The sequence below is a fragment of the Mustela erminea genome, chromosome 17, assembly GCF_009829155.1.
Source record: "Mustela erminea isolate mMusErm1 chromosome 17, mMusErm1.Pri, whole genome shotgun sequence".
NCBI lineage: Eukaryota > Metazoa > Chordata > Mammalia > Carnivora > Mustelidae > Mustela > Mustela erminea.
The window spans coordinates 57612752-57625900 of NC_045630.1; the positions used below are offsets into that span (position 1 = coordinate 57612752).

At 48.4% G+C, this 13149-nt stretch overlaps 1 protein-coding gene across 4 annotated transcripts in view; it reads left to right on the forward strand.

The window, feature by feature from the left end:
* TGFB2 (transforming growth factor beta 2) overlaps nt 1–13149 on the forward strand; it is a 79396-nt gene that overhangs the window by 41122 nt on the left and 25125 nt on the right. For 3 of the 4 annotated variants that reach the window (XM_032317441.1, XM_032317438.1, XM_032317440.1), the window contains one exon: nt 8679–8842. In XM_032317441.1, the coding sequence (XP_032173332.1) occupies nt 8679–8842 (164 nt within the window). Of the gene's footprint in view, nt 1–7088; nt 7128–8678; nt 8843–13149 lie in introns of all 4 variants that reach the window. The other variant, XM_032317439.1, reaches the window with a different exon arrangement.

Sequence of the window (13149 nt, forward strand, 5' to 3'; positions counted from 1 at the left end):
AGGTGGGGTTTTATGAGCCCGATGGAAACTTGGGAGCAGACACTAGAAACCCCGTGTCTGTCACAGTTCGAGAAGGCCGACTGCCAGGGGCCGGCCCCACTGTTATTTTCCTGTGTGTGCTCTGTGCGGGAAGGGGCCCAGAAACTCCTGCTGACACGACGCACGGTCTCAAATAGCAGCGAGAGGAAGGCCAAGTCACATAAGCCGATGCTGACACACTTAGCCTCGCAGATGCCAACAGCACGTCAAGTTCGACACTGTCCCCGACTTGGAGACGCCCCCCCTCCCCCTTAAATGGCAGATGCGCCGGTGCCGTGTTACATTTAATAGGAGGGACGGCCGGAGAGAACATCAGAAACCACGGATGCACTGTTTATTTCTCAGTCATTTTGGGTTAAATTGCTGTGACTTGAATGTCAGCCGTGTTTGGGATGTGGTAGTGAAATAAAATCCATAGCCCGTGGGCCAAGACAAATTTCAGAAAACCCCAAAACACAATTGTCTTGGTTTCTCGCTGGCCGTGTCTCTGCACACACAAATAGAAGCTAGTTTATTGCCCTCCAGCCGTTCAGTGTGTTGCTTGCCTTGCCGCACTCTGGGGACTATCTAATGAACCCCAAATTACTTCCCTCAGAGCTGGGGATGGCAGGAATGAGGGGCCACGACACTCATTAGGGATGTCAAAAGTCTATGCCGGTTATGCGGAGCTGCACGGGAGGTGGTCTTTTCTGGGGCGGGAGGTGAGAAGTTAGCTCTGTTCATTCGAGGAGCACAGGGTAGGAGCCTGTGGACGCCTCGGGAATGACGGCCACCAGGCACATCCGTGGTGGGGGACGGGGCCTAGGGTTCTGGACCATGCTGATGTTGGCAAAGTGTGTCTCATGGGGAAACATTCACACTGAGCAAGACCCAGGTCTCCGAATCGGGGTCATTCTTTCCAGAAGTATCAGTGAAAATACTTGATCTCATGTTGAACTCTCTTGAGCTTTAAGGCAAGGTCACGCTGATCCCTAGTTGAGAACAAGCCACTTCTCCGTGTTGGGTTTTGTGGCTGTGCCCCAGTGCCTGGGTCAGCATTTCTGCCTGGGGTGATGGTCATGCTTTCTTGTTCAAGGGACTCCTTTGAGCAGAAGGCAGGCATTAGAGTAAAAAGCCAGAACTGATGGAAGAGCCAGGCTTGCCTTGACCTTAGCCAAGAGCTAGTTCGTTCTCCTTGCTCTTAATTTCTTTGTCTGTGAAATGGGGATGAAAAACACCCTCGGAGCAGACATGACGTCGAGGAAGCTGGAATAAAATGGGAGGGGGTCATGGAGTAGAACTCTGAGGCTGCAGTGATCCGGGCCATTCTTTTTCAGGGTGTGGATGGTGGATGGACATATCTCTTCATCCCTGGTTAGTTCATGACCCCGAGTAGCGGGAAGGGAAGCCTGGCCAACTTCGTTGTGGTTGGACCGTGGGCTAGGGCAGATGCTCTCCGATCTGAGTGTAAAACAGAATCATCTGAAATCCTCCCTGTAGGTCTGGAATGGAGCCAGGTGATAAGCACATTAATAAGTTCTCCCACCCCACCCCCAGGTAATTCCCATATAGGTAGTGAGTGACAATCATCTAATGTGGGATTTAGGGGAGAAAATCATTTTTTGGAGGTTCATGAATGGAGAACATCAAAATGAGAAAGATGAGTTCACAACTGAGCTGGGTGGCTACCTAGTTCCTCCCGCCCCCAGCTTCAGGACACCGCGTTGCATCTTTGGTCTTGAAACTACATGAATTCTTTGTGACGTGAGCACTCCCAACCCTGAAAGACAGTGCATTTTTAAAAACTCTTCTAAATTATTATAAAAATGTTTATATGTTGAGCCATATGACTCTCTGGCCCTTTTGGAAAATAAGAACTTTCCATATGCAAGAGCCTGAAATATTTGGGGTCTCTAAGTTGTCTCCTTCTTCAAGTTAAGTGTTATCAATTCCTTTTTAAGGGATTGGGTTCTCTGTTCTGTCTCTGCTTGAGAATCTGCTGAGGGGCTCAAGAACGTCACTCGTAGTCCAATTAATTAAACAGCTTCTGGGGCTGGGACCCAGGCATTCATATTTTCAAAGTTCTTTCGTTTGAAATGTGGAGTCAAGGGAGACAATTAGTACAAATCATGGGGGAGTTCTGCTTTTCCATTATCAGAGTCATGTGTTGCTGTCATTTCACGTTTTCTCTGTCTTCTCTTTTTTTCTTCTCTTCTTTCTTTCTTTCCTCTTTTTAAAAAAAAAATTATTTATTTGACAGAGTGAGAGAGCAGAAGTAAGCAGAGGGAGAAGCAGGCTCTCCACTGAGCAGGGAGCCCGATGTGGGGCTCTATCCCTGGACCCTGGGATCATGACCTGAGCCAAAGGCTGATACTTAACTGACTGAACCACACAGGCACCCTGTCCTACTCTTTTTGTTCATGTGTAATGCCTGATCAAAAGTTTGGATGCTCCCAATAGATTACTTTCTTTCTTTAAAAAAAAAAAAAAAAGTTTAGCTACTCCTTTGTCTTAAAAAAAAATCATTCTAAAACTATTTAATGGATGACTACTATGTTCTATGTGCTTTCCTAGATACTGTGGATACTTCATTGAATAAAACAAAGCTCTCTCCATGGAGTTTATATTCTAGCAGTAGGAGATGGACAAAAAAGAAAGACTAATAATTAGAATTTTCAATTTAAGTAGTATGTGATGATCGGTGGTTTCAAAAAAAAAAAAATCTCTCATAGGTGCTCCTTTGTCTTCTCAGTGAGTTTCTTTTCTTCTGTCTTTAATTTCAGTGGTTGTTAAGCTTTAGGGAATGTACGAGTTGCCCAAGGAGTTTGACAAAATGCGGACCACCCCTATCCCACACCCACGCTTTGAGAACCCCCACTATGGAGGGCCCACCGCTCCCCTTATCACCAGGAGCCTGGACTACTTGGTAAGGCCCCCGCATTCCGTCCCCAGGAAGGGAGACTACCTTGTATTTAAGGTCCAGGTGAATGGTGAGTGCCTCGGGCAAGAAGACAACTGCATTAGGAAGTAGGCACCAGACAGTCGAGTGGCTCGTTGCCTTTCTAACGGCAGAGCCCTGCACATTCCCGGGGGTATTTCTTGCAGAGCCCCGTCCACATTCGTTGTCAGAGCTCATCATGCTGGTCATGCTGTCAGACTTTCCTCAGGTGGTGTTTTTGCTGCCTTTTTGGGTAAGTAGTCCTACGATGTAGTCCTACTACTGCTACTACTACTAAGTAGTCCTACTATGAGCGTCAGAGGGGGCGATGGAATAGCTTGACCCAGAGAAGTCCGGTGAGAAGAAAGATGTCTTTTGGCTCCTTTCTGAGGCAGGAGGCTGAAGGCGGGCAGTGGGGATTCTGAGGAAACTTAGATTGACTCCTAGGGACTCAGAGGTAGAGTCGTTTGAAACTGCCGCAGTCCACTTAGCTGCTCCTGCTCCTTCTCTTCTTCGCTTCTAATTAAGTTAGTAGGTGGTAGGGGAGTTTTCTCTCCCCCGGGGTATTCAAGGAAGCCCTGAGGAGCCCGTGGCAGCTTTGTTGTAGAATGAGGTGGGGGACAGGAAGGGACGTTTCTGCGGGGAAATTAGTGCCAGACCAGGGCTCCAATGTTCCGTCTGCTTCGTTATGCATCCTGACCACATGACTCAGTGCATATCAGATAGGGAATTATTTAAATCATTGCACAGATGGAGAAACGGGCTCCGAAAAGCCCAGTAATGTCCCCGTTGCCGTTAGCTAGCACTGGATGATTTGGGATTAAAATTCAGATGGCCTTGAAGGTCCCACATGGCATTAAGATCCTGTAGCTTTCACCGGGGTGAGGCTGGGTCTAAAACTGTGTGGGTTGCTTTTCCAAATGAAAATGTGGGGCCTCTTGTCTAAAAAGCAGGGAACGTGTGCTGTCAAAGATTCTAAAATTTAAAGCTTCTTCCTTGGCTCCGTGATCTCTTTCTCTCTCCTCTCTCTTGACCCGTTGCGGTTATGTCATGGGCTCCTTGATGTCGTGCTCCCATGGGTACGGGCAGGGATGCTCCCAGAGCAGGAGCAGACGCGTAGCCCCCAGGGCTCTGCCCTCTACCCTGGGACTGTGCAGCTGGGCGCCTGCTGCTTCCAGCCACCAGACTGATGCCGTGTTGAGCCTGGCCTCTCCAGACTGCCACTCCAGCCCATAGGTTTGCAAACCTGCAGGGTGCGTGGTAACCTGGGTCACAGTGGGCAAGAGTTGCCCTCTGAATGCACGGCAACGCTGTGAGCCTCAGGTGGAAACAGCTGATGCGCTGCCCTGAGAGGGTTCAATGGTGTGTGCCTGACCCCGACTCTCCCAGGGGAGGCTGGGGGCCTTAGAGGGGTGAGGGCTAGCGGGCTGAAGACTGATCATAGGAAGGCCCGCAGGTAATGAGAGATGGAATAGCTTTTGAGCCAAGGCTTTACGCCCCCTGTGTACATCTCATTTGTCCCATCAGACTTCCCTTCTAAAACCTCAATTCAAAGATGAAATTATTAAGGATTTCAAGATGGTGACTGTAGAGCATTAAACTCGAGTATGACGCTTTTCTGAGCATGGGAACTCTGTGTGACTATCTGGTCACACGTCCATGCCACGGGCCCTGGGCTGTGATGAATCAAAGAACTGTATGTAAAGATTCCTGGACTGGAGGCGTTTACTTCAGGAGAAGATAATACATAATAAGCTATTATTAAATCATTGGAACAGATAACAAGTCAGTATACATTGCTTATTTAAGTAGCTTGTGATTAAATGCATAATTAGGCTTCCTGTTCACAGTTACTTTGTAAAGTGATAACTAGTTAGATTTCCTCATTTTCCCCCTTCTTGTCCATTCCACCAAATTTGATTCAGCAGGGAGATATGGCTAGGGTTGAGATGAGGGAAACACCACTCACTTGATGTCATTTGGGAATCTCCCATGTGCAAGATTTTCCCTGAGAAGCAGGCCCGCGGGAAAGAGCACGGGAGGAGGCAGAGAATCAGCCTGGTGGTCTGATCCAAAGGGTTGCAGGAAAATCAATTTGATTGAACCAAAAAAAAAAAAAAAAGTGGGTCAGAAATGGAGAGGCAGGAGCCAAACAGGATGTGAGTGTGGGTAAGCTGGCAAAGGTCAAACCCAAGTACCTGACCACCTGGCTGGGGAGTAGGAGCTGGGATTGGAATTACAGAGGACTTTGGGGAGAACTCCCATTCCAACGGGGGAAATGAGTTCTTGGAGAAGGCAGAGGAAAAAGCTCCATCCCTCCAAGGCGAAGTGGGTGGATTAGGGCTGCATAAGCCATTACATCCCCACCCGGCTGCTTTGGCGCCCCGAGCCCGGGGAGCGAGCCGGCCCCGTCCCCCGGCTGGGTGTCGATGGCCCGCTGTCGGCCCTGCCCACACTGGGCCTACAGAAGCTTTTATGAGGCAAGGGCAGGGTCACAGCCCAGGCCAGAGCAATTTGCTGTGACTCTTTCTCTACCCCCCCCCCCACCCCGCCCCAATGCAGAAACATTTGCCAAGTCACTCAAGTTCCTCAGCCAGGCAGGGGGCTGCGTCCCGTAGCAGATGACAGCAGGGGACAGCTGCAGCTGGCCCTTGGAAGCAGTCGTCAGTTCTTTCTGGTCAACAGTCTTTATCGAGGGATCTCCTGGCCCCGTGTCCTAGAGCAAGGGTGTGGGGGAGGCTGCGGCTTCCTCCTGGCCGGGTCCCTTCCCTGTGGTTAGAGACCAAAGTAGAGTTGCTGGTGGGGGCTGCTCTGGGGGCCTCTCCTGGTGTCTGAGCTCCTTCTGCTTCTAAAGCAAGACCGCCCCCCACCCCCCGCAAATGCAGATCTGTGTTATCAGGTCTTGAAACAGAACTAGCGGAAGGGGTTCTAAGAGCCAGAGGGGCGGAGGGCCGTTCGCCAGTGTATAGGGAGCCGAGCAGAACAGCTGCACTTAACCATCAAGCTGCTCCTGTAAATATTTGCAAACGCCCCTTTAGAGCTCAAAAGCCTCGGACAGGATCATTGGACAATTTGCTTAGAAGAAGAAGAAACAAAATTGACCTCGTGGTCTGAAGCAGCCATAAAAAGAGAGAGTGAGTTTGGGCAGAAGACCAGAAAGGCGGGGGGGGGGGGGGGGGGGGGGGGGGGGGGGGGGGGGGGGGGGGGGGGGGGGGGGGGGGGAGAATTGCTCCAAGTTTAATAAACACAAAAGAGAATAAAAATAAATCTCAAGAGCACTTATTTACAAACTCGATGGAGGGATGAGATTGGGCGGGTGGGTGTGAACGGTGGGTGTTTGGGGAAGAGGAACCGGCCTGTGGGGCTTCCGCAGAACATGGAGGGGAAAACGCGCCGAATGGGCTTTGCTCCTCCGGATGCTGCTTCAGAGCGTGTCTGAAGCTTCTGCTGTCTAATGGTGGGGGGCCATGGGAAGACGAATTCAGCCATTAGGCCTGTAGAAGGTTCTGGCCAGCCTGGAGGGTGTAGGAAGCCAGAGAACCTGGCTCCAGCCTGGCTCCAGCTTCTGGGCTGGGCCTCCGCCTGTTTGTGGCTCAGCTGGTCAGGCCATGACCAGCTGGTCCAATCACCTGGCGGGGGTGGGGGGGGGCATGTTCCAGAGGAGAGAAAGATCGATTTCTTCCCAGCAGCCCAGCAGTGTGACCTTTTCAAATTGCAGGGCTCGGGGGTCCAGAAAACCGGGTTGCTTGAAGACATGTCTGTCCACCTGAACACCGTCCCCCGACTCCCTCACAGTTGTCGTGTGCTGGGCCATCGCTGTGTCCGCATGAATACTTTCTTTTCTCTGACACCTGGATGCTTTAGATTTTTGGGGGTTTTTATTTTGTTTGTTTGTTTGTTTCGGAGACTCCTGGCTCACGAGCTACAAAGCTTCCATTCACAAGGTCCTTTGGCAGTCATGGTGCGGAGCGTGGCTGGGCATTCACCCCTTCCCCAAAAGTGGCTTTCTGGGAGTCCCAGGACGCGGGGAGAGGGATGGGGTAAACCCCCTTGAGGGAAAAGAGTGCTGAGCTCTTAAGATCAGCAAATGGTCACATGTTTTTGCCTTTTTTTTTTTTTTTCTGCTTCTCAGGGAAAATCTTGCACATGGGAGATTCCAGAGTGACATCAAGTGAGTGGTGTTTCCCCCATCTCAACGCTAGCCATATCTCTCTGCTGAATCAAATTTGGGGGAATGGACAAGAGGGGGGAAATGAGGAAATCTAACTAGTTATCACTTTACAAAGTAACTGTGAACAGGAAGCCTAATTATGCATTTAATCACAAGCTACTTATATACACAATGTATAGTGACTTGTTACCTGTTCCAATCTCATCGTCAGGGCACCGGTTTCCCAAGAAATCATGAAAGGTATTTATTTCTATTTGAAGATCGGCAAGATGGCTCGTTTATTTAATAAGAAGTTAGTCTTGCCAATAGCCAGATGGCCGAGTCTTTCAAGACTCCTACTGATGACCAACCGTGCCAACAGGGGATGGTTGGTGAATTCCAAGTGTGCAGGGGGCCCTGTCCAGGGCTGTGGGGTTTGCAGGGGTGGGGAGGAAGACCTGGCAAATCTGGTCTCTGCCCTCAAGATTCTCAAAATTTCCACGGGGGAAAACAAAATAAACAAACATAATGCAGAAGTCATAAAAACACTTGTAAAAAGCCATAAACAACTGTGAATGATTATGTTGTAACGAAGCTACACATTCGAGAAGAGGGTAGAAAGGACTGGAGCTACCCGATTTGGATGAAACATTCCAGAATAATGAAGGAAAGTTTGCAGAAGATCTGGGAGGAGAATTGTAGAAAAATCTGGAACAAGTGATTTGCGCAGTGTACAGGCTCCATACACGGATGCCGTGTCTGAACTGCGTGGCTGGGATGGGGACCCACTTGGGTTTTGTTGGAGAAGCTCACGTGCTTGTTCAAAGGCAGTGGCAAATGACTGTAAAATAACAGCAAACCTCCAGCAACCCGTGAACTTGAAATTGTTGTGTACTATCTGCCTCTGTGTGTTTCAGCTTAGAATTGAAGGTGTTGGGGCGGACTCTTCCTCTCTTCCTCCTCATTAGACCAGATAACTTGTATTTGGATGTTATTATTATCAACTTTTTAAATTCAAATTTTATTAACTTAACTAGAGGGTATATTTGGTCATATGTGTGTGAAAAAACCAAACTATTGAAGCCAAAAAAGATGCAATGCACGAACCTGGATAGAGCAGAGGATTCGGATGCCAAAACTTCAAGGAAAAAAAAATCCATGGGCAGACTGCTTGCCATTAGGAGCTATTTTCTTGGCACATCTGATTAAAGTGTATGTAAGCCCGACAGCTCTCTCCAGGCATCAACTGTCACAATCTTGCTCCAGTTCAAACCGTCTAGGATTTTCCACGGCTCTGTCAACTTTCAAAGGATGGGGTTCACGGCATGCCCTCGAACGGAGTTGGAAGTGGTTTGTTAATCTCTATTAATCTGTGACTCCTGTAACCAAATGCACATGTTTATTTATTTTTCCCCCCTCTGGTTAAATTGTTAATGGTATTAAGTTGGCCCTTGGAAACAAAATCCTTCTGTAGATATTTCCCGTATGTTTTCTTGAGACGATCTCGTGCCTCAGGGTCCTTTTTGAGAGAATAATGGATTTTATCATTTTCAATGATTGCCCTTTTTACAGATGCCATCCCGCCCACTTTCTACAGACCCTACTTCAGAATCGTCCGCTTCGACGTCTCGGCGATGGAGAAGAATGCATCCAACTTGGTGAAAGCAGAGTTCAGAGTCTTTCGTTTACAGAACCCGAAAGCCAGAGTGCCCGAGCAACGGATTGAACTCTACCAGGTAACTTTCGTGTACGTGGTTTGGTGAACAGTTAGTTTGAAGTCTTCAGGTAAAAATCCTTTCTGCCGTTGTGACAAAAACCATTCTGGACACTCACAGTCGTGAGGGAGACTCTCATTTGTTATTCCTTTGCTCTCGGTACCTCATTCCTCAATCGGTCGGGAAGGAAGAACCTTTAGGAGGAAGTGGTGAAGGTCTGAGCACCTTTCTCTGGTGGCATAAATGGCTGGGGCACCCCCCCCCCGGGAGGGATGGCACCCAGAAATCCACCTCCTCAACCTGGAAAGTCAGACAGTGTTGCCTTTCTATTGTCCTCTCTCTCCCTATAATTTTCCCTCCTTTTGTCCCCTCTTTCCTATCTCCTGCCCCTTCGATAACCTCCTTCTCTGTCCAGCTCCCCCCGCCCCCATTTCCTGTCTGCCTCTGCCCTGCATTATTTCAGGCAGCCCTGACATCGCTTTCATCTCTCTAAGTACAGGTGCTGGGCACCTGTGTTAAAAGACGATGATGACGGGGCACCTGGGTGGCTCAGTGGGTTAAAGCCTCTGCCTTCGGCTCAGGTCATGATCTCAGGGTCCTGGGATCGAGCCCCGCATCAGGTTCTCTGCTCAGCGGGGAGCCTGCTTCTCTTCCTCTCTCTCTGCCTACTTGGGATCTCTGTCTGTCAAATAAATAAATAAAATCTTAAAAAAAAAAAAAAAAGATGATGAGAAGGAGAATGAAGAGGAAGTGCCAAGTCACTGACATTTCTGAAAGGCTCCTAAAGCTTCTCAAGTGGATTACAGGGCAGTAGATTGCATTGTCTAGAAGCTGAGGGAGATGCAGAACCTCCTGCATCATCCCAGCCTTGCTGAGTCAGAACAAACACAACGTAGAGCAGAATCCACGGTTTTCACAAGACCTTGGGGTGATTCGAATGCACTTGGAAACACTGTTCAAAAAGCCCTGAGTCTGAGGAGGGAGGCAGACCTGTGCACGAGTGACTTCCGTGGGTCGTAGGGTGACAGGAATGGTATGTGTAGAGGGCAGAGTTGAAGAGCTTTCACCAGGGAGTTGACATCGGACCAGGGCCTTGAGAAGCATCGGTTAAAACAGGGTGAGGGACGATCATTCTCGACAGAGGAGAAACCCATTCAAACACACAGCCTTGAAGGGGCCCGTTGAGGGCCCCATGTAGATGGGTGCTCGGGAGAGACTGGGGGTGAGAGGAGACTGGGAGAAGCTCGTCCTCCAGGGACAGTGTCTGGAGGGAAACTAAGGGTCAAGAACACAGCAGAGCACCATGATGCTAAGGAGGAGGCATGGGTGACTGTATGACTAAAAATGGGACTTACTTGAGGAAAAGAAAGATATTGACATCTGTAGGCAGAAACTTCTAGTTGTTCTGGACTCTAATCACTTGGAAACATCGATACTTTGGATGAGAATTTTCTTTGTGTTTGTTATGAGAATGAGGAATTACCATGTTAATCAATGTTCTGTATGACGTTGCAGAGAGTAGGTTTTAAAAGTTCTAAAAAGAGTCTTCAAGTACTAGTTTACATGTGTGTTCTTGAAAGCTAATTCTTACTTATTAAAATGAATGCCCAAGGACCTCTTCTTGGAGGACCTCAAATCTTGGTGCATGTTCTGAGAGCACCATGAGGGCAGCCATTGCTTCTGGTCACCTACGATAGCGTCAGCGTGGGCTTCCTGAGTACCAGAGACTCTGTTAAGCATGTTTTCAGTATTGTCTCCTTTAATACTCACAATTCTACTGCGAGGCTGGCATGGTGAGGTATTCTTTTCTTTTATAGAAATGACTGAAATATAATAGCAGTATAACATGATACTAGTTTAAGGGGTACAATGTAGTGATTTGACGTATGTCTGTATTGCAAAATGTCTACCACAGTAAGTTCAGTTTACATCGATCACTTCCCATAGTTACACAATTTTCCCCCCCTGTGGTGAGGACTTTCAAGATGTACTCTCTGAGCAACTTTCAAATACCTGCTACAGCGTGGTTGGCTATAGTCCCCATGCTTTATCTTGTACCCCCAGGACTTATCTATCTTATTACTGGAAATTTCGACATTTTTGACCGCATTCACCCATGGAAGGTATTCTTTTGACTACTGTGTTCTTCCTCCTTTTCACAGAGGAAGATGCTGAGTCAAAGAGGAAGTAAGTCCCTTGGCCAGGACCAACACAGCTAGGAAGGGGCAGGGCGGCCACCCCAGTTCCGCTGTGACCCCAGGTGCCCGCTTCTCACTACACCTCTTGCATTCCCTTCCTCTTTGCCTGGGTATCAGCCAGAAGAGAAGGAAAACAAGAGAAACCAGGCCAGCCAGAGAGTGGATTGGTGTCTGGAGGGAAAACAAAGACTGGGTTCTCGGAAAAAGAAGCTAGGGCAAAGGTAGCCAGATAGATAATTCAAGGTAATTAAAAAAAAAAAAAAAAAAACCCACCAAAAACATGATTCCATGTTCTCTCTTTTCTTCTTTCTCAATTAAATTGCCTTTATATGGGGCGCCTAGGTGGCTCAGTAGGTTAATCCTCTGCCTTCAGCTCAGGTCATGATCTCAGGGTCCTGGGATCGAGCCCCTCAAGGGGCTCTCTGCTCAGCAGGGAGCCTGATTCCCTTCTCTCTCTGCCTGCCTCTCTGCCTACTTGTCATCTCTCTCTCTCTGTCAAATAAATGAATAAAATATTTTTTAAAAATTGCCTTTATGTGTCTTGTGTATGGAGGGTAGCATCATGGAATATCCTCCCTGGCTCCATTTCAGTGGTTTGACTTCAATCAGTTGAAGGCAGGATCTCTTACATCTTGTTGCCTCTAAGCTAAGCTGCCAAGTCACTGTTACTCTTAGGCCCCTGACCCTGTGCTCCAAGGAGTGGCCTCTGGTAAGGGCAGAATTAACTTGAGCACTTGCCTTACTCTCGGAGACCGTCTCATCGCCAGGAAGGGATGTGTCCCTCGAGGCTGGTCATGTAGAGGACCTTTCGTGAATTCTTCCTCAGTGACTTCTTAGTGGCTGTGTACCTTCTGGAAGGTTACTGCCACACGGGCTCTCCCATCACTGGAGTAGTAAGATCTTCAGATCGGAGTCCCCAGTTGGAAGAGGAACAGCCCAAGACAGAAGGGTGTTGTGTGAAGAGGGTGAGCATGGGCTGGTTCTCTGTCCCTGAAAACAGGAACTGGAAGGAGGTGGTTTTAGGGGTCAAGGAAGGAAGGAAACAATTCCTCATCTCTGGGGAGCTCAGCAAGGCAGCAGTCTCCCCTCCAGAAACACGGCTAGGAAGTAAGTCAGAGACCCCTGACCACCGTCACAGAAGACACAAAGCACACACACACAGCTGAATTAATGGAAAGGCAGCCTTTGGCCGTTTATTCACTAGTGACCAGGGGGGTCGTCTCTAGGACCACAAGAAATCAGAAGCGCTGAATTAGAAGGGGAGGGCTGGGGGTGGATGCTTTGACAGAAGCGGATGATCCTTTAGACTTGGATTTTTGCCCACGCACCTCGATGATGCTGGCCCCGAAAATCCGATCATAGAATGAATGTGGTGCTTGTTGCAGGCCCTTTTTCTAAATCCTGCCCTGTTTATAGCTAACCCAGCCCTGACAGCTATGGCATCCCACCGGGCTCCTGACGTCTGCTGTGGTGTCTTTATTTGGAGTCCCATTTTTGGCTTGTTCTCTGACTTTCCACTTGCCTTCAGCAGCCATGTGGCATCTCTGCAGCCTTCAGGAATAAACTCCCTCTAGAAGAGGGAGTTTATTTTTTTTTTTTCCCCTCTTCTAGCCCCGGTACGGAAATTGGTGCTTTAAGAGCCTTGAATTACGAAGGTAAGGTTAGATGATATTCAGGAAACTGAATACATGCAATAAAATTTTAGAGTTTCACGTCTGAAACTGCTGACACGTTATCTTGTGGGGGTGGGGGCAAGGCTTGGTGCTTACAAGAGGAGATCTTTTGCTATTTGGAGAGCTCCACTATTCAGAAGAACAAAGCCTCTGAAATTTCCAGATGCCCTTTGATTACTGTATACTTGACACGCAACTGGCATTCTACTCCCTAGAAAAAGAAGGGCAGGAGGACTATGAATAGGTTCTCAGGCTGTTCAGATGGTTGAATGGATAATTTATTAGAATTCCTCAGGGCATTTGTTTTATGCAGGGGGAGAATGTGTGTGTATAAGTATGTGCACATGCAAGTTCATGGGTAGGTGCTGGTGCTCCCCCAAGTATCCGTAGGATCTATACAGGTATCCTTCTAGAGTCAGAATACCAGGCTGGATAAGATAGCTTTTCTGTGAGTGAG